We start from the raw sequence: 22,608 nt of genomic DNA, 5'->3' as shown, positions 1-22,608 counted from the left end.
AAAGCCTAAACTGGTTCTATCAAGGTATGGCCACAACGCACATCTAATGTCCAGGTTCCTAAGTGCCCCCTCAGATGAGGAGTCATGTGGATCTAGCAATATCCTCATTCAGATATGAGTTTGACAAACCCATGGGACAAAGGAAGGGGATTCATCAGGACCACCGTGTCCCAGTGGAAAATAGTAAATGGTACTCAAGAGCGTTGGGACTGAAGCTCACTTATATGTGTGGCCGATATAATGGGCATTAAGAAGGAAGTCTACCATGAAAGGTGTCACGAGGCCCACAGCTTGAAAGTTTATATGCATAAGCTTGGGTAGGACGAGGCTGAGGTGCACGAAGACCATGAGATGTCTGATATGAGTGGACCATCAGATGCCACAGTTGTCTTTTACAATACTCATACAGTTAACAGATGTACTCCCAAAGCTTGTTCTGAAAAGCCTTGATTGGCGCTGGTTAGGTCTTGCAGATGTTGATCTGCAGGCCCTATTTAGTCAGAGAACAAAAAAATCCTAATGTTATCCACCAAGCAATTGATCAGATTGGTCTCTCAACATGGCCACACAGTCTCAGCTATTTGCTCTTATACTGGGCTCTGGTTGAGGACATCCTGGCAGTCACTCTTATGTCAAGGTTCGATGCAAAAAAGCCAAGCTGAGCAAAGGTTCATACCTCAGGAACCATGAGCTCAAGCTGAGAATTGTAGAAAGGGAGAGACATGGAGAGGCACTAAGATGACCCACCATCCTGCACTGCCCCTGATATTCTACTGGGTCTCAAGAATCACAGAAGTAGGATGGAAGGTATACATGAATGTTCCTGTCAAATCAAACAGGCTGTTCCTCTGTGACCCAGGTCTCTAACGCAATACGGAAGCAAACCGGTTGCATCTTGAATTCAGGAGGGTGATGAGGGCATCTATGGTTGATTAAACCCAGCCTAGAAGAGAAGATGAGCCATAAATATCTCCCCTACCACTATTGTGGAGAATTTAGACACCTTGTCAGGTTTTCTGTTCTTATGCCATTGACAGGGGCAATGAGGGTATTTCCTTGCTGCTTTCCATCATCGAAAATACCACTGTCTACAGAGATGCAAGAAGTAGAGTCCTCCGCGGTTTTGTTTTAAAACAAAGAACAGTACCTCGGTATTTAACCAGTCGACCATCATGAGTCAGCATCTGATTAGGTATAGGGAGTTTTTTAGTACGAAATAAAAATTACCTTCTGCTGCAACCTGTGTATGTGGAGTGATCAATCTGCTCTGTCCCCTAAGGTATTGATAATTAATTCCTGGCAGCAAGTCCCCCAACTGATATACTGAAGAGTTGGTGGCAACCAGGAGTTGTGGATGGGGTAGGAAAAGGGGCACCCCACAAAAAAACGGAGAGTATGTGCCCACAGTTGCTTTTCAAACCTTTGGGTTGTCTCAAGATGGTTTTTATTGTTGGCCCCTTCTGTAATGGCACCAACAAGCTAATTAAGAAAAAGGAGAGAAAATGCTACTAGTTCTAGTTCTGCACCATAGGAATTGTCATTGAAGTCATGATCGACTGAATAATTCCTCAATGTGTTGATGGGCAAACCTCGGAACACTTTCCTTATACATATATTGTCCACTGAATATAACCACAGGCCATATGTCTGACAGTTAAAGACAGCTGGAGGGAGAATGGAGCCATAAAAGGACCTGCAAGCAGGGCCGGCCTTAGGCATGTGCAAGCTGTGCACCTGCACAGGGCCGCCAAACCCCAGGGGCCGCCACACCAGTGCTTAATTTAAATATATTTTAAATTGGATGCAGCTGTCTCAGACTGCCTTTTTACAAGTCACACATCACCGCCAGAAAATGAAAATGCCTGGGTCCCTGCTTTGGGCGTAGGTCACCGCCACACTGCATTTTACAATCGTTCATGAGCTACCAATGAATGATTTGTAAAATATATTAATAGCCCGCCCCGTCCCTCCCAGGCGAATCTTCCAAGTGTGTGCCCAGATTCAGGCCGGATCAATTAAGGCTGTCCCGGTAAGTAATTACTTTCACTTTTTAACATGATTCTAATAATCATAGGGCGTCCAGTGTTTATGCAATGAGCCGAGAGGACATTAAAAGGATTGTTGAAAAAGCTTAAATAATTATCAGGGAAAAAATGTCTCTGTGTGCCCTTGAGGGGCCCAGCATGTGCATGGTTATTGAAGCCACATGCGGCGTGGCTGCAGTTTGAGACGCTGCTGTGCAGTGTTGGTTTTGGTATGGGCTTCCAGTCAGTGAGGCCGTGTGGGCCGGCCCTTGACACTCCAGGGCCTCCCCACAGACGCGAGAGCGGACTCAGCTGTCAGAGCAGAGGGCAGAGCCTGCCATGCATGCCGGGGATAGGCAGAGAATGTATACAAGGAGAAGCTGATAGGATAAGAGGGGGAAAGAAGGGGAAATGTGCAGGAGAGGCTGCGAAAGAGACATATACAATGAAAGGGGGTTCAGAAAGAGGGTATGTCGAAGAGAGACAATGCTGAGAACGGAAAGAGAAGTGTGGAGCAGGGGCAATATAAAGAAGAATGGGGTGCGCCGTTGTAGAGGGTGAGTAGAAGAGCGAACCATGAGTAGGGGTTGACACTATATACGGGTCATGTGTAGGGGAGGTGGTGGCAAAGGCGGCATTCATATGGAGATGTGTTGTAGATAAGGAAATGGGCAGGGGTTTGGGAAGGTGGAGTAGTGTGGGGTGTAGAAAAGTAAAAGAAAGGGTAAATAAACTAAGATGTGCAGAGAGTTGTAGAGAGGTAGAGCCAAAGACGTGGATTACTGAAGAAGAAATGTGCTGAGGACAGAAGGTGACATGAGAGGGAGTTGGTGCATAGATAGACATGTTTAGAGGAGTAGATGTACTGGAGTAAATGTCTAGGGATGTGCTGCGTTGGATATGTGCAAAGGACAGTGCACGGAATGGTGTATGTGCATTGTCTAGGGGTGTGGTATAGAATGAGACATCTATATGCGAAAGGCAGGGGCTCTAGAACAAACAAAATAAAAGGGGAGGGGTTTGTGAAGTTATTGGGGTACTGGAATGATAAGGAGGGAGGCAGCAGTGCAGGGAAACGGAGGGCACATGGGTATGAAAGGATGAGGTGCAGCTGAGGGCCACGCTGTGTAAAATTGAAGGTATAGAGGTGATATGGAGGTTGCAGTGTATGGAAAGGTACGGCACTGGGGCATAGGAAGGATAAGGAAAATAGGAGTACAAGTTGTAGGAAGAATAAGTCAGAGACAGCTACTGTTTTAGGAAGGTACAGCGGTATAGGAAGGATAAGGTGCAGTGCAGGGGTGTACTATATACACTGGAAGGTATAGAGGTACAAGAACGGTATGGAGGCTGCAGTGAGTGTAAAGGTAGAGCACAGAAGGGTAGGAGCAGCTGCAGGTACTCATCTAACGCCTTTTCTGGACGTTTTATTAAAACACCTTTCTGAGCTCCGGGGGCTCCGCCCCGCCCCGCCCGGACCCCCTCTTCCGGGGCCACCTACCTACGCTCCCTGCCCAGGGCCACCATGAGCCTAGAGCCGCTCCTGCTGCAAGCCTGTCTGTAAGCGACTGGCCTACCATGAAATAAAGAACGTCCTCCTACCCAAGTGGCTGTGGACTCTTGTGCGAAGACCCTGTCCTCCAACTATAAAATTGTACTGCATACTCAGCCAGCTCATACATACACAAGACACATTCTACTGTACTGTATTGTAGCATTTGTATAGCTCTTGCTACCCCTATGTGGGGACACTGAAGCTCTTACCTACACATTCACCAAGGTACATCATAGATGGTTTGTGGTTGGAAGGATGATGTTTTTATGTCTTGTGAGATGACCACTGAGGTGTGGTTTTCTAACTGCAACCAGGACTAAAACATATACAAAGCCAGACAGGTCCAGCCTGGTCATAAGATCAGTGGGATGCTCAGTGAGTGTACACCAAAAAGAGGGGTAATTGGAGAAGACCAAGTTATGTATATAGCAACATGCGCCAGTCAGAGATTAATTTATACCTCACCCTCCATCTCCACATCCGATACCAACACCCTTCTAAAAGACTTCAATTTCTTTTATGAAAACTACGTGAACATCCACACTCCAACGAAAACATACAAGAGCATCAACTCAGTACACTAAAGACCTCGCTAACAATACAACTTAATCCACAGACAGGAAAGACAATTGAAGAATAACAGAAATCCCAATGATCTGTGAATCAAGGTACGTGACTCCTTACTCCCTCCCGGTTTCCTCCTCCTCCCCCGTTAGTCCATGCATATCCCCACTGTCAATTTGCACTTTATTGTTCACTAACTGCTGTGATCTTTGAGCACTTAAAAAAATCCGTTCTGCTGCAATGTTCTCGCGCTTTTGAACGTATCTTATTCACTGTATGTAATGAATATGGAAAACTGATTTCCTGCTAGCACTGCGCACTTTAATTGTAAGGAAGTTGAGGGTTGGGCTGGGCTCATTTTCTGTTCGTTTTGCGCACTAGTTTTTAATTTTGGAAAAATCAACATATAAAAGTTTTACTTGTTTTTACTGATCGCCAAGTTTTATTATCGCCACGCTCGTTTTCACTGGTGGAGTGTGGTCAGCCATTTTGATGGGGGCCGCCAGTGGCTATCTAATCCTGCAGCAATCTAGTTGCCGCCATATGTTCCCACCAAATCGAGGCTCTGTGCATATAAGGGGCCCGAAGCGTGGATGTGGCACCCGTGATTCAAGGTACGTAACTCTTTACTCCCGGTTTACCCCTCCTCACCCCTGTAAGTCTGTGCATATTCCCGATGTCAATTTGCGCTTTATTGTTTGCTGATTGCTGTGATCTTTGAGCACTTTAAAAAAAATGTTCAGCTGCTAATTGTTTTTGCACTTTTGATCGTACTGAATTCACTCTAAGTAATGAATATGGAAAATTGATTTGCTGCTAGGACTACACGCTTTCATTTCAAGGAAGCTGAGGGGTTGGGCAGGGATCATTTTCTGATTGGTTTGCAAACAAGTTTTTAATTTTGGAGTAATAAACATATCAGACAAAATCTTACTTGTTTTTACTGCTCGCCATGCTTGTTTTGGCTGGTGGAGCGCGGTCAGCCATTTTAAAAGGGGCTTCCAGTATAACTAATCCAGCAACGGTCTAGTTGCCACCACCTGTTCCCGCGAAATCGAGGATCTGTGCATATAATGGACCCCATTGCGCAGCACCAGGGGCCAAGTCACCCTGCTCTTTTTACTCCCAAAATGTGAGTCTATCCCTCTTCTGTCCTTCATGCACTTAAGGACTCTACACAGCATTAACTGCCTCCACCTATAGGCCCCGGGGAGAGGTTTCTTTAGTTGCAAATCCTGCAGGTTCAAACCCAAGTTACCTGAGCTCAGCGATATGTCCTACTTCTCATACTAATCTCAGTCCCCCCACGTGTCAGCTTCTTAGCATCAACTGTTGCTCACTGGTCCATCACCATGCTGACATTTTCGATCTTATTCAGGACCATTTCCCTGACATCTTGTTTCTAACAAAAACATAGAACAGGCAACTATTGCAGAACCGGCCCTGGAGCTCCCACCTTGTTACAACTTTAAGCACGTCACCCGCGCCTGTGGCAGAATAGGCGGTATTGCCATCATTTATAAAGACGCTTTAAGCTGTAGCCTGACCCAGTGCACCATTCCAGATTTCAAACGTGCCCTTTTTAAAATCTCACTTAATAGTTATCATACCCTTTCTGGGCTGCTAATTTACCAACCAAGGCCCCTCTAAATCTTTCAGAGATACGCTCAGCAACTTCCTATCCCTGTTAATTTGAAAAGAAAACAACTTTAATATCATTGGTGATCTCAACCTTCATTTTGAAGCTATCCAGGATGGCGAAATTAGCAACCTTTTGGGAGACACGGCAGCCATGCAATCAACCCAACGAGTTATAGGAGCAACTCATGCTACTGGCCACTTCCTTGACCCAGCTTTCTCCAATCTCTCCCACTTATAGATCCTTATCCCCCGCCCATGTCCTGAACTGATCTCTTTTTGATCTGTATGTCTATATGTATACCTCGTCAGGCGCCCACCAGGGCAACCAACCTTATCCTGAAACGTCCCTCAAATGAAATTAGACCCTCAGGAATTTGCCAATCTTATTCAGGCTAGAAGTCCCCAGCTGGCCCACATGATAGAGGTTGCCCACCATTCTCTGAAAACTTGGCTCACCTCCGCCCTTGACACTCTCATAGCCGTCAGTCACGTCTCAGCCAAAAAGAAGCACTCAGACCCATGGTACAACAAAATCCTCATCACCACTAAAAAACAATGTAAGGCTCTAGAGCGCTCCTGGTGGAAAAATTATGATCCCTCCTCCAAAGCACTATACAGATCAGCTACCAAAGCTTACCATAAACAGATTTTGAAACCCAGAAAAAAGTATTTTTCATTAAAAATCTGCAATTGCAATAAACCTGCTAAAGAAAATTTCTAATTAGTTAACAGCCTCAAAAAACCAGAGCTATCGTCTGATTCTTTAGAAGCCTCCACTGAACACTTTAATAATCTACTCACACTTCACCCTCCAGTGCCTCTCCAGACCCGGAGGAATGCTGTGCATCTTCTGAAAACATGAGTCCTAAGGCAGATCTATGCTCTCCGCCATTCCTTTGCCTGTCCTCTTTACAACTCTTTCTGAGCCAAGTTAAATCCGGCTAATCTGTTAACCCATCAGCCCCGGCCTAATTTTTGAACTCCAGAATCTTCTCCCTCCCTTTCTAGAAACCATGAACATCTCCCTCTCATCCGAATCAGTACGTGGACCTTGGAAGAAAGCCAAATGTATCCCTTTGTTGAAAAACCTTCCTTAGACTCCCCAAAGTCCGAAACCTATCCGCTCCATCTCCCTCTTACCTTTTCTGGCCATTGTAACAGAATAGCATTTTAACAACGTTTTTGGAAGAGATCTACATCTTGGATATCCCTCAAAACGACTTCAGGCCTGCACATAACACAGAGTCTGCTCTGCTAGCAGTCATCATCATCAATGAAACCACCAACTAAAGCAGAACACGTTTTAAAACAATCAATCACTGCATCAACTGCTGCCTGACCCACTTATCCTACAGTCCACAGACAAGTGCAGTGCCATCAACCTCTTCTTCAGGGAAAAAATAAAGATCCGACAGGACATCAACAGTACCAAGCATGCTTCTCTTTTAATGCCCACCCTTCTCATAGAATGCCAAAATGGTCATCAATGAAACCGCTGTCTTTCACACATCTCACAGACATACTCAACTCCCTCAAAACTATCCCCTACGAATATGATGTCCTTCCCTCGTCCAACATCAAAGGTCTCTCCAGGGAAGCTCGCTCACTCCTCCTCAATGCCTCTCTTCCTCAAGGTATCTTTCCTAGAAGCTCTGAAGATAGGCCAGATCATCTCACTCCTAAAGAAACTTATCGTAGAACTTGATGACCTCAGGATTCACCGGCAATGTCGTTCACTACTTCTCCTCCTACCTTTACAATTGACATATCCTATGCAGACGACACACACATTGTGTTATCAGCCTACAATGATGCCAACCACACTGGTCTTCGCATACATGACTGTATGAAACGTATTAATTGGTTGGATGAACATACACCACCTTAAGCTTAATGCTGGAAAGACTGAGGTAATCTTACTCAGCATTACTCTAACTTTTGGACGGCACCATGCTGGCCTGGTGACATGGGTCCCCTTCCCGTACCCACCAGCATAGCCAAGAGCATTGGTGTCTTGATTGATGACGACCTACTCTTAGGCAATCAAATCAATGCAGTAGTCTCCTCCTCATATAAAACCTTGAGAATACTCAAAATAAGTCTAATCTTTCTGCCCATCTCAGTCAGGGAGTCAGTTATTTTCACACTAGGATTATCCAAGATAGATTACTGTAACAGCCTTTACATCAGCCTGCAAGCTTAATATCTGAATAAGCTGCAGATTCTTCTACTAGACCTGCCTAGGCACCAATCTGTTTCCTCTGATCTCAGGGATCTTCACAGGCTGAGAGTCAAAAACAGAATCAAGTTCAAGGCCCTCTGCCTTACATATAAAGCCCTCCATGACTCAGGACCCTCCTTTCTGAAGAAAGCATTATCATGGTGCACTCCAACAAGAAACCTAAGATCAGCAGGCTCTTTTCAGAGTAAATGCCATTAGATTTAAAAAATCGAAATGGGCTGACAAAAGCTTTGTGGTTAGAGCTACGACAGCCCGGAATTTTCTTCCACTCAGTCTTACATCAGTTCCTTACCTGCCCCAAAAAAATTGGCTCTTCAATAAGTAGGTTGCCCTTTCCGCTTACACTGCTTACAAACTCGGCGCCAAGACACCTTCGGGTATGTGTTGCACTTTACAAATAATGTAACATAACATAACATATGCTTATTTACATGAGGCCCTCCAGGTCACAAAAAATCTCATCACCTGCAGATCCTCAGGGTACCATACTGTCTACGCTTATCTTCCACCTCTACATGGAGCCCCTTACGGCTCAACTCGCTGAGAAAAGCATCAAAATTCATCAATATGCCAATGATAAACAACTCTCTCTGAAAGTTTCCTCTGGTCCAGACACCCAACCCCGCAAACACTGCCTGGACTACATCTAGACCTGGATGTGCAGTGCCTAACTGCAGCTCAACCCAACCAAGACAGAATTCCTGTTATTTGCCAAAAACTACAAGAAGAAATAGAACCTGGCCTAATGAATGAACCTTGACTTCTTCAAATCCCAACTTTCACTGAATGGTAAGTGGCTTGGAATCACCTTGGACACCAACCTTGCCCTTAAGGAACACACTGCCAAAACCACAAAGGTATCCTGGCACCAGCTCTTCTCTTCCTATTGCATCTGGAAGGTGGTAATGTTCTGCTACATTGCTTCCCAGACACAACACTGGCACCCCTTTTCACCTCAGGTCAATAGAAATATGATCATATCACCCGCATCCTGATGGAACTCCACTAGCCCCCTTGTTGGCTTGCACAAACTCGAAAATCAGCTGCTTCATTTACAAAGCCATCATTGTCAGCACCCCGGATTACCTTCCAGACTGGCTCACCATCTCGGTTAGCTCTCAGCACACCTGCAGCTAGGCCACCCTCAGATTGGAGACCAGGAATAACTGGGAACAGGCATTTTCCATGTATGCACCAAAGATCTGAACCAACATCCCCATATCCAAAAATACTGTTCCAAAGCTGTTCAATTTTATAAAATTACAAAGCACTTCATCACAAGGCTGTAATAATTCAGTAACCAGCCACCTCTATAATCACTTATGGACTTTATGCTTGCCTTGACACTGTACAGCGCTCCCCTGCCTTTCTGGCTAGGTTCAGGCTAAACAAATGTTACATACATACATACCACATTCATCATTATATCATGCCACTAAAAGGCCTTTCGATGAAGCTCATAAAAATTCACTTGAACAGTGAATGTTGATTTGGAAGACACAAAAAACTGAAAGAACCAAAAGGTGCCATTTTACTGTGTCCACTGCAAAACCTTGCCTTGGGCTAAAGAAACAGCAGAGTGCAACAGATCTGAGAGATGTGCCTCAAGAGGATCAATGGCGCAATGCATAAGGATACAGAAATGGACCAAACGCATTGAATGGGCACACTATGTAGAGAGGCAACGTGCCAACAGGATAACATTCACCATGTGCAGCAGTGATGAAAATAACTCTAACTGCCTGTTCAATATCCAGGCGAGAGGGTGGAGGCTCTAGAGCCTAGGGTGCAGAGCCTGCCCCTCAGAGTGTGAGAGGGGATCTACCAGAAGGGGAGGACACAGAAGCTCTGCCTCTGGCCTTACGGAGTACTGCTAATCTCCAGTTGTTCAGGAAGGGACTGAAAACTTGGCTTTTTACCCTTTAGTTTATGTCACTCTGCTATTTAGGATGTTTTTAGTAGTTATGTTTTTTGTTAAATGAGCTGCCAATAAAGCGCCGGGACACTCCATTGGAGTAGCCGTGCGCTGTATAAATCAAATGTAACATAACATAACATAACAAGGGCAGCATACAAAACACTGTGTGGCCAGTCAGGAGCGATCAATATCATCCCAGCCCAATCCTGATGCAGTTTTTTCAGGACCCGAAAGATCAGAAGAACGGTAGCAGTGCCCAGTGCAGGGGAAAGTCCCAGATGGTATGCATCCCCTAGAGCACCCTGTAATGGAAACTGAAGGGTGCAGAATATTGTCCAATGAGTGTTCTCACAAGTGGTGAAAAGTTCCACTGGACGTGTGCTACAGAGTTTAAAGGTTAGACTAAATCACCTATGGATGCAGATGCAACTTATGGTTGGTGACTCAGGTCATCCATCCTCACTTTCAGAAAGCCTGACAACCAGCTAGATCCTGTGTTCCTCATCCTAAGGCTAGCACAGAGGATGCAAGCCCATGCTGCTCTGCTTGTTGACATACCACATTACTGTATGTATTGTCCATATCAATCTAGACGGCTCAGAAAATGAAGCAGTTGGCTGAAGACTCTCCGTCAGGACATTAGCTTTGTTTACTTGCATAGAAAGAAGCAGCTGGAGAACCTCTACAACCTTCTTCAATACTGAAGTGAATTAAGCAATCTCACCATATGGCGGCGTTCAAGGGCACTCAGATTCGAGTCTGTGTAGTCAGTGGTATTTTAGCTGGTCTGCAACATCGATGTTACTAGCAGGGATGAAGTTATCCACATCACTACTATGCACAACAATGGGTAGCATCTTGATGCGGTTAGAGTTTGTGCCAAAGATGTCATCCAAAAGTTGATTGTACTCATCTCTAGGCAAAGAGATGCACTAAGACTTGCCCCTATATCGGGCCTTCCCCACTAAACCCTGCTCTTACCTCCTTGAGCTCATAATGACAGCGGTAAGTTTTAGCATGTGTTCCAAAGCTGGTGTCGGTGACGGCGTCAGTGCAGGAGGTAGCAGCGGAACCTTTGGCACAGGAGTGGCACCAGATAAAGTTGGCAGGACACCCTGATGGGCCTGCCGAGGTCATGTATGCCAGTGGAAGCCTTCTGGTGATTGTCCAGCCAGGGGACTCTGCAGATTGCATGGGGTCTAAAAGGCGTGCCAGGGTGAACCAGGGCACTTACAGCCCAACATGGCCAGGGTAAATGCCAAAAAGTGTACTGAGAAGATACGTCAACTCTGGGTACATAAGGGAGGGACCAGAGCCGGGACAAGGTCAGCACTGGGTCCTAAAGCTGGATGCAATGCCATGATGGCTTTGTGACCTCTACTAACTCTTGTCTGAAGAAGATTCAGCCTCGCGAGATGAGGGACTGCACAGAGACCTGCCCCTGAAGCGGGATTGGTGTCTGGGAGTCAATAACTCCCTCCTGCATAATTTCCTGTGTTTACTTCTCTTGTCTTTGTATCACTACTAGAAGGGTGAGGATCTGAACTTTGAGTGGGAAATGCAACAAGACCTACTCTGTACCTGGCGTTTGGCTTGTGCCCACACCATAAAGAGCTTAGCTCCCGCTCTTTATGTCTTAGGATTGCATAAGTACATGTTGGTTGCAAGACCTCCACTTGTGCTTAGGCCCCAAGCCCCAGTAACAGAACTCATGAGGGTCGGAAATATCCAATTCAGGAACAAAAGGGTTTAGCTCCTGACTTATTTGAAGGAGACATCCTGCCTAACACTACCAAAGGTAAAATTTAGGGGAAAATGTTCCATGGAGAACTGCTCTGGATACAAGTGGAAGGGCAACGAAAAAAGGGAACAAATGTCAGGGTGCCGAGTGGCACTTATGTGGCTCGTGTGATGCCATATATCAGGGATCCAATGCTGAGACGAAGTCAGGCGCCACCTACTAGAGCAGGAGAGTGGTTCCAGGCATATTCTAGTGCCTGGGAATTTTAAAAGGTGGGAGATCTGCAGGTAGAAGAATCCCTCAGAAACTAATAATATGATATTTAGAAGGAGCCCTGGGAAAAGTGGAATTGGATAAGACAGAGAAACAAATACATTAGATATTGTTAGAATTAATTTCAATGTAACTGATTCATTAACTGCAACATAAGATTAGTATAGATTTGTATTACAAAGTTCACCTAACGACAATCAATCACTTCCTAGTTCAGGGATGAAAAACAGCTGCCTACAACTAAACACCAACAAAACAGAAGTACTCATCATGGGCCCACACCCCGACGCCTGGAGTGACACCTGGTGGCCCACCGCCCTCGGAAACCCGCCAACCCCCACAGACCACGCACGCAACCTGGGAATCATCCTGGACTCCGAGCTCAAAATGGACCACCAGATCAACTCTGTCTCATCTTCCTGCTTCCACACCCTCCGCCTCCTTCGTAAGACCTTCAAATGGATCCCCCTCGAACACCGAAAGACAGACACTCACGCCCTGGTCACAAGCAGACTCGACTACGGCAACGCACTCTACGCCGGAATAAACAAAAACCTCATCTGCAAGCTACAGAACATCCAGAACGCCGCCGCAAGACTGGTCCTCAACCTGCCAAAACACTGCCACATCTCCCAGCACCTGCGCACACTCCACTGGCTCCCCGTCGAGGCGAGAATCACCTTTAAGATGCTCACCCACGCACACAAGGCCCTCCACGGCACCAGACCAGCACACCTGAACAGCCGACTCAAATTCCACGCACCCCAAAGGACCCTACGATCAGCCCAGCTTTCCTACACTGTGGTCCCCCGCACCAGAAAGACCAGATCGGGAGGCCGCTCCTTCTCCTTTCTCGCGGCCAAAGCATGGAACGCCCTTCCGCTCCACCTCAGACAGACAACATCGCTCCCCATCTTCGCAAGAAACCTCAAAACTTGGCTCTTCGACAGACCCCTCCTTGATGGAATGGAACCTGCACCTCCCCAACTCCCCCCCCACCCCTAGCGCCTTGAGACCCTTACGGGTGAGTAGTCGCGCTTTAACAAACTCCTGATTGATTGATTGAGGGAAGAGGTGTGGCACAGCGGCCAGAGCAGCTGACTCCAGAACACGGGGGTTCACGATTCGATCACCGGCGGCAGGTTAGCCCAGCATCTTGTGACTCTGGGCAATAGCTTAATCTTCCTGATGGTCCCCAGCGCCTTGACGCCCTCGGGTACTAGCTCGTACTTTGCAAATACTGGATTTCATTTTCATATCATAGATATCTCTATAAGAGGGTTAATCATGGTCTGCGCAATAACAAGGATCCTTTTCACTCTTCTGTGGTAAATAAAATATTACCCTGGCTGAATTTCTAGGCATTAACAATTAGCATGCATCAAGTGAGAAGCAGAGTCCGTGGTATCTGAGTTAAAATGGGCTTTATTCCAATAACTCGAGTCAAAGGGAGAATATGTTCCATCACCTCTGAGGTTCAGGAAGAGTCTTCTAACATTTAATAACAAAACATTATATTATATACTTTTTACTCCTTGTACATAGGAGCAGGCGCAAGACAGAAAATGAGATAAGAACATGTGGGTGTGCATGAGGGTGTGTACTTTGATGAGTCATAGCGAGGTGATAGGTAGGTGTCATAGGTGGGTGGGTACTTAGGAGGAGGAGTTGGCATGACCAGCTCGAACTGTGCCCTAATTGTGCAACTTTGAGCATGACGTGCAATTGACGTGTAACTGGGTGGAGGCTGATTTTCAACCTAGTAGAGAGATCTTTTATGTCAAGGCGACCAGCACATCTAGTACAACTGATATCTAGAGTCAGCAAGCAAAAGAAGCAAAGGTTGTTCGTCACTAAAAGACAGAGAGGGCATATTTATTCGTTGCATGAGCTTTCTATGGGTGCAAGCACTGTGATTCACTTAAATGGAGACAGAATGGCTAGGCCTATCTCCCTCGGACGGGTTCTGTGTACTTTTCCTCTGATAACTGTTATTCATAATACTGTCTTGGCCTCTTGCTGGGCTTCTCTCGGCTGAGCTAGAAGTATGCGAGGTCAGAGGGACGTAACTGCAGCTTCAGTGTGTCAGGAGTCATGAAACACCCTTATTTCAGAAAAGTGGCTCGGGCTGCGCCACAAAATGGGTTCATTACATATTTATTTAAAAGTGCACAATGCAATGCAAATACATGGGCCTTATGCTAACTTAATGTTTGGGAGACTTTGATGACTGGCATTTCTAATGCAGGACATGATTGCAGAGGCCTAGTGATTCAGGCCACTACGGGAAATATGCATGGGTGACATGCACATGACATGTAACATAGGGTATATGTAGAGGACATATTTGGTTAGGCAAAATATCATTTTCCTCACTTCTCATGGAAACAAACAGAGTTCACAATTCTCTATGGATGGTTCCTGAAAAGTGCTCAAATATTCATTTAAAAAAAATTGAGTTTTATATGGCACAAACTTGACACAAAGGTATCAGAGCACCTTACATGAGCACCAGCTGCCAGGGTTCGATTGGGATTAACAATCGGCCCGGGCACGCAAACAAAAAGGTGGCCCACATTTGCATATTGCCTTTTGCAAAACACTGCTTCTGCGAAATTTTATTCAAAAAAGGGGGAGGGGGTAAAAAGAAATGCACGGATTAGTTTAAACTGGTGAAATACACCTGAAAACAAGTGAGGCCACTTCTGCTCCGGCCCCCTGCCCCCGCTCAGTGTGCACACATTATTTGGCCGGCCCAGCGAGAGAAAGGGGGTGACACCTCTGCCCTTTGATAAAAGGGAGGTAACGGACGCCCATCTGCCCCCAGAAAGGCCACTTGGGCCCCCACTGGGCTGCTGGCAGTATGCGAACAATGTAGAAACCACTTAAATCGGCCCCTCAGACTGCTCAAAAAAGCAGCCCAGAGCTGGAACTGGACACCGGCCCCTCGGGCTTCGCAAGAGTGCCAGCGATACCAATCCGACCCTGGCAGTTGCGTTACACAAGGACACATTAATTTTTATTAGGCACGGGAAATAACAGGACGTTGAGTGTCATCGCCTAGCCTCAAACCCGGTTCGCCAGATTTGGGATCGACCGCCCTAGCCGTTAGACCACATCCTCTCCCTATTTAAATACTTAAACACAACTGTGGTCTTAGAATACCTTTCAATATCCTGTTTAGTCTTCCATCAACCTCCAAAGACAATAGTAGTCCACAAAGTTCCCAAAACTCTTACAAGTTCCTGGCTACAACACGGACACTCTGAATTTATACTCTCAGAGTTGAAGATAGCCGCCACCTCAGGATGTCTTGTCAAATTCCTGTGGCTCCCTGCGACACATAGTTTTTCTTGACTTTACTCAGGTCTTTCAAGTAGCAAGCATCCATTGGAGACATTATGCAACTTTCCAAGCCTCGCACACGCTCTGTGCACACTGGCAGCAGCTACTTCTACAAAAGCGTGCAGGACCAACGCAAAGATGTAGATGTGAGCTGCTGACAAGGACACTTTTTGAGACAGAAAGGTGTATTTTTTTTACTCTAGAAATTACTGAAATTTTCTAAAAATATACTGGGCAGACATTCATTTAACCACCATTTTTGCCACAAAGAGTCAGAAAATATGCAGAGAAAGCTGACAAAACTAAATTTAAGGATCATATTATGCGAAGAAAATGCTGTACTTTGATCTAAAAGCATACATCACAAAAATCTGACAGACACTGAATACAAGTGAAAAACAGTGAGACATGTTGCATCTCATTTGTCAGCTGTGTAACTGAATGCGCAAGGCATTCATAATGGTAGCAAATAAGCTTCGGATGTGTTGATAAAGTCAATAAAGTGCATGGGTATTTCCATCAGTGCTATGTAGATACCATTAAATTGGAGCTGGTGTTTCATCGCAATTACAAAGTAAAGAACAATACGTTTATTTTGCAGAGCATATCTCTAATACATGCATGCTCCCAGGCGACCGAAATAATTTAAGGCCCACTTTTATTTTTTGCTTTATCAACAAGGAACAGTCCTAACCTACATCAACTAAACAGCTGCGTGCTACTCAGAGAACATTTCTTATATAGCCGGTGTATGGTGGTATGCACTTTATAGCGATGAGATTAGCATCAGGTTCAGACGGGATTACAAAACCAGGGCGACATAGAGAAGGGAAATGGGAACCGGCAAGTGAGACAGTATTCAACAGCACAATATACACTTATTCGCATTTTCACAGATTTTCAATATGTGGCAAAAGGACATTTATCTGATTACCATTACAGGTCATTAGATAGGGCACTTGATCACACAGAGCACCATGTCAGTTTCTGACAAGAGTCAAAATGTGGTAGGGCGGCACCTTCGTCCAGTTGTGAGAATAAACAAGCTGTTTTCCAGTATCTTTCAGAGTGGCTGTAATTATGCTGTAAGATTTTGATCCATTAGAGGAACTAACAGGGATGAAATGTCCATTCCTAAGCCTCTGTGGCATAAACCTCTAGACACAGTGGATTTTGCCCAAGCATACCACCTCACATGCAAGATACGGTCTTAATATTAGTGGATTTTGCTCTTCTACAACTGTAAATCTGGTTTTAATTGTTTGCCATATTTGTTTCCACTATCCTCACCTTCTGAACAGCCTACCTTAGAGCTTAGACAAGCTAATTAATGATGAATCTGAATTACTTTTTGAAGACTTTAATTCATATGTTAGTGCGCAGTTGTGCCCAGAAGCAGGGTGAGATTGGTTATAATGTGTAAAGTTTCTCTTTTACTTCTAACAGGCCATTGACTTACTCACAGGGTTGTAAATGGCCTAATGGCAAACCTCAAGGTAAAATTAGCAATATTGGAGTAGAAAATAAGTTACTTACCTGTAACTGTAGTTCTCCAGTATTGGAATCTTTCATAGATTCACATGCTTGAATTATTTCCAGTCATCGTGATGGGAGTCCGACTGTACCTTATAACAGCAATGCAATGTTAAACATAGACTAGAAAGGCCATAGGCCCTTCAGTTTTGTAATATTTCCTAGTATTTTTTAAGAAAAGTCCAAACTTAGGCTTGAACCAATTAGAATGCCCTGCCCTCTAGAACACTCCTGTGAAAAGCTCCAGTCCCTCAGACTTTCAAAGCATGAATGTAGGTGATACACCACCAAAGAAAGAAAGAGAGAGAAAAGGCGAGCTTCCAGGGGAGGAGAGTGTGTGGCATGTGTAGCTAAGAAAGATTTCAATATTTGAGAGCTACAGTTACAGGTAAGTAACACATTGTCCTACTCCAGTATTGGAACTTTCATAGATTCACATGCTTGCATCAGATTAAATTGCAGTGATGATACACATTTTAATGTAAATGCCAACCATACACATATATATGATGTGGACACTACACATTATACGAAGTTATCATTGATATATGCAGCCAACAAAGATGGAATTGACTCACCTACACTATTGTTATGTGCACCGAAGTGGGCAGATGTTCCAGCGAACTCGTACTACTTCTAGTCACTATGTCATGTAGGGATAATCTACACTTTTCTCTATCAGAGACTCGTTTATTCATTTCTGTTGTCAAGTATCTGTACAGTTAGATACTTGACATACATTACCCATGTGCAAACCATGTTTGAGAATATTGGCACAGGAGGGATGGGTTACTAGACCTCAATTTTGGAGGACGCTTCACTACCTATATTCAGGTCTTATTTAAAGAAATTGGTAAACTAGCACAAGTAAAATATGCACTGTGGGATGGCATATCTACTAATGGGTATAACACCCCTTAAAGTAAATGAGCGGTGCTCAGTGCACACAACGATAACGTTCTTTCCACAATACAGAAAACTACACTTTAGTGAAGTTGGCTTTATTTTGAAACACAAAAACTTAATGCAAACCGCACACCAAACACGCTTGGACAGGGGCAGTGTCAAATATTAATTATGGTGAAGACAGTTAACTTTATGAACATAAGTATCACATTGTAACAATTTGCTGGTTACTCGCAGGCATCCACTACTATTGTGTAAGATTTGTATATTTATTGTAAGTGTACAACTTTGTGTATTTATTTTTCTTTTATGTCTATTGATACATCATGTGTTGTCGATGTTGGTGTATGCACCTTTAAATGTATGTATGATCCAGGAAGAGGTCATCTAACAAAGAGTAAGATTGTACAATAGTAGAGGACGTTTGTGGAAAACACTTTCTGTAATTTGAGAGCATGAATTGCAGGTCTGTAACTATTGAGGTAGGCAGACACACCATTTCCTCTTGGTATTGTTGGTGGTAATGGTCTTGAGGAGTGCAATATCCCTGCCCTTGATATTCCCCCTCATTGTACTCGTCCTCCTGACACTTGATATGCACCTCGGATGGGCTGTGCACAGCCCCAAAGGGCTCCTCCTCATCCGAATCTTCTTAATCCAACAGGTGGGCTGAGAGCTATTGTGACACCTTGCTTGGAGAGGTATGTGTAGAAGTTAAATGTATTCTTTTTTAAGGATTGCAGCAAAGACGTTGAGATAACAGTGTCTTCCGTCAATGGGAGTGTTTATGGGGGGCCATCGTCATCAATGGAGTAACCATCCTAACTGTCGTCGACAATGAGGTCAGCCAAATCTTCAGCCTTGGCGGTCTAGGTGCATGTACTGTCCCAGAGTATGTCGTCATCGTTGAGAAAGACGAGGTCGTATTCAGTGTGGAGATAGTGCTTGTTGTAGCTGTCATAGACGCTGCGGTGTATGTCTTTGTCGTCAACAGTGCTGACAACAAGATTTTCCTCGATGGAGAGACGTTCGTTGGCGATCTGTCAGTAGATGGTACAGATGACGGTTTCTTGAAGGAGTGAGAGACTTTAGGAGGTGGTGTAGGTGGTTCAGACCCAGCTTTTTCAATCCTTTTGGAGGCGGCACTTAGTTCCTTTTTCTGCTTTCGCTTAGAAGAAACCTCATCTTCCTGAAGAGATTTTGAAGGACTGCGCCCCTGTAAGACCCATGAGTGGTCTTTTTTTAAGGCTTTTTTAGGCTACTCCAGAGACGAGGGAGAATGAGATGATCTCCCCCTCTTCTGCGACCTTCTTGAGGGGGAAGAAGAGTCTTTGGAGCCTTTTTAGCAGCCACCCTTCATGATCCTTCAGAGTTTTAGTAGAAAAGGTACGTCATTTCTTACATTCTTGAGCATTATGCACAGGGCCGGACTGGCCATAGCGGGCACCGGGCAATCCTCCGGTGCGCCGCATTGGTGGGGGCCGATTTTGGGCCCCTGGGGGCCGTTTTTGTTACAGGGCCGTTTTTGCAAAGAGCTCGGCGGCAGCCCCCTTCCCCCGCCGCCGCCGAGTGGGGAGCTGGGGGGCGGCCGAGCACTTTGCCAGGGCCGGTTGTGGTTCCCAGTCCGGCCCTGCTTATGCACTGGATAAAGGCAATATGTACGGTCCTGATGAGGATCATCCAAATTAAGCCTTCTCTTACTGCCGGTTAAACAGGACCTGAAAAGACTCTTCTTTATCAGCCAGAAACGTAGTGAAGAAATACAGACAAACTGGAATATAGGATAAAGCTGTGTGTCTGTGAGATTATAAGAAGGTTTAGAATTCGTTGGAATAGTTCAGAACAGGGAAAACTGAGAAGAGCTCAGCTGAGACTCCCCTGCAATACGTGCAGCAGAAAGTCCCAGGGGCTGAAGCTCCTCAGAGGAGTGTTCTAGAGGGCAGGACATTCTGATTGGTTCAAACCCAACCTTAGTCTCTTTTTAAAAAAATGACTTGGCTATGTTACAAAATTGAAGGGCTTACGGCCTTTCTAATCTAAATTTAACATTGCATTGCTATTATAAGGTACCATCTGACTCCCATCTCGATGACGGGCCACTCCTCACACCAACAAAAAAATATATGGTGTTGTCTGCACTTTGAAATAGTTAGGATATGTGCCACAGATGCTGCACAAAATCTCTTCCTGTACTGCTCTAAAACATATTGCCAAAGATTTTTAATTAAAGTCTGAAAGGGCCTCTTCAAACAGTGTTACCTTGGCACTGATACTGGTGGCATATTCCGGATACTATCAGTGAAGGTATCATGTAGCATTAACAATAAAAATAAAGTGATAAACACCTACATCATGTGCTTTCAGAAGACTCTAGTGGATGCTACAGGCTATTTGGATAGTAGTGTTCCCGAAGGATGCTGTTAGGACAAATCTGTAACCAAGTGCTTGCAAACACATGCCCCAATGAGAAAACCTGTTCTGGAAAAAGCTCTCTCTTCAAACCAGTTTTATTACTTTTTCAAGTGAACTGGAATTCACCATGCTGTTGAATGAAACCAGACTAATCCCATCCATGTTGTAATACTGGCCTATCCTTTCTTCGTCCAGGACAAGACCACTTCTGCTCCGCCTCTTGTTACCTTTTTTGCCTATTGTCTAAATGGGAGTGGTGGAGACTTCCCAGACCACCTGCCATTTGACTGTTTTGTGATGCCCGTACCCAAGACTGCATTCCCCATGCTTTCTTCCTGACACCTCTTCCCCCTGCATCTTCTTCCTCTTATTTGGCATTTTGCTAGTTGGGATGGAAACTCATCTAGTCCATATCCATTACGCTTTCCACCTTCTCGGACCCTTGTTCTACATCACTTCCCTCATCCTTCTTCTGGCATGTCCTTGCTATTTTTTTTATCCAATGCTCCTTTTTATTTCCTCTGCCATTTCGTCTCCCCCTTACCCTCAGAATATCCTTTTCTCTCTTGTCCCTACCCCATTCCTACTTATCTTTGCCTTGTTACAGCCCAGACTCACATGCATTTCGCCCAGGTTGCGGTATGGAAAAGAAAAAACACTCTTACAAACTTTCGCTCCTACAACCATTTTAATTCCCTTTAAAAACAAAATCCCCACATACCCTAATTTATTGGATAGATAATCTCCATTTTGTGGTCGTGAGGAAAGTGTCCAGAAAACATACTTCTATTTTGACCAACATCCCAAAATAAATGTGAGTGCAAAAGTAAAACAGTTAACTAGGTAAGTCCTCCACATATCTTATTTTATTTTTATTTTGATGCACTTCTTTTTCATGGTGCTACATTGAACGATTCGTAATGTACTAAGTTTGCAATCCCAAAACATTTTTGCGGTGCTATGTTAAAAGTCTGAGGAGTAAAACTGTGTAAAACTTATGGAATAGAAGAACCAAACGAATACTAAAAATCCAAACACACTGCATCGGATTGAAAGTCCTGAGCAATAGCCTGAAACGTAATTTAAAATAAAATGCAAAAGAAAATACTAGATAACATTATGTATCCTTAATTAAGATCTGCTCGCACACACAATGTGCCAAGCATTGAGGATAGTAGGATGAACAAGCACAACTCGTCTGCTCTTTTCAGGATGTGACTTACTGAGAGTGAGTTATGTTGTAGGCGTAATATTCTCTACTACCTTCCCCCACACCCCCATCCTGGAGAGTTATGTTGTATGCTTGATATTCTCTACTAGCTCCGCCCGTCCCCACTCCTGGAGACTTTGCCACAGTGGTAAATGCAATAAATCATTGACTTGTATTTTGATCATAGTTACCTGCATCCGGAAAATGATTGGTCTCACACAGCAGTTCCAGCTTTCGGCTCCAAACTCTGAGTTCACTCCCACCAGACAGCCACAGGTCGAGCCACTGAAGAACAATCAAACACTATGCAAAAACAGGAAATGTCAATTAAAACGAACACTGCAAGTGGTCAATTTCACAACAAAACATGTCATTTGCTAAAACATGCAATACATTGCCAAGTAATATTTACAAGTTTCGGACAGGCAACATTTTCAGGTTATAGGCGCATTCTCCATTAGAGCTCTGGGGCTGCACCCCCCTAAAATTCCATCATTTTTCTGTACAAACATTAATTAGATTGAATTATTTAAAGATACGATAGTACATCTAAGCAAATCGATGTATTTAAGTCTGGGCTGTCTGTCCCAGGCTGCCTGCTCTGTCTTGCTATGAAGCAGGAAATGGACGTCAGGCAGTAAATCAACTTTCTGAACTGTGACGCAGAACGCAGGGCTTACTGTTCTAAAGCCCTTCATTGCCATAGTATCCACTATAGGCTTGTGACACTTTAAGCGTCATGGTTTCGGGTGCTGGAGACTCCGTCCTTGCGTGAAAGCAGCCATCCATTATTCACAGGTGTAGATCTTACCCTTTTTCCATTCCTCCCACGTATAGGTGGATGCAAGCACGTGTGTTTTGGTGCCTTGTTCTTGGTAATGGTAAGTGTTAGAATGCTAACTGTGCTGATACCTCTCGTCACGCTAACCTCCTCCCCTGCAACACCCCAGGTTCTGGCTGCATGTCGCTGGCCCAGTTAGAAGTAGAGCTGCTGTATTTGTTCCCCCACGAAATTTATCCAAAACACGAGCAGGCCAGGGTTCGTGTTCCATTGTGATCCAAATATCTGAGTCAAGCGCAAAGCGAAAGATCTGTGCTTCCAGTAGACAGTTATCTGCTGCATGACATTAAAACTGGCCCTATCTTCATGCCCTGAACAACATTAATGCCAAAAATATGGATTGATTTACAAACAGGAGTGTTTTCCGAACATACTTTGAGCCGTGCCAGATGTTTATGAGGGG

At 44.7% G+C, this 22,608-nt stretch overlaps 1 protein-coding gene across 1 annotated transcript in view; it reads right to left on the bottom strand.

Moving 5' to 3' along the window:
* Positions 1-22,608, bottom strand: part of WDR41 (WD repeat domain 41) — a 497,424-nt gene that overhangs the window by 262,090 nt on the left and 212,726 nt on the right. Inside the window, exon 6 of the mRNA XM_078675219.1 lies at positions 21,556-21,667. Within this exon, the coding sequence (XP_078531345.1) occupies positions 21,556-21,667 (112 nt within the window). The remainder of the gene's footprint in view (positions 1-21,555; positions 21,668-22,608) is intronic.

The sequence above is a fragment of the Lissotriton helveticus genome, chromosome 2_1 (assembly GCF_964261635.1).
Source record: "Lissotriton helveticus chromosome 2_1, aLisHel1.1, whole genome shotgun sequence".
Lineage (NCBI taxonomy): Eukaryota > Metazoa > Chordata > Amphibia > Caudata > Salamandridae > Lissotriton > Lissotriton helveticus.
This window is presented reverse-complemented; position numbering and strand designations above follow the sequence as displayed.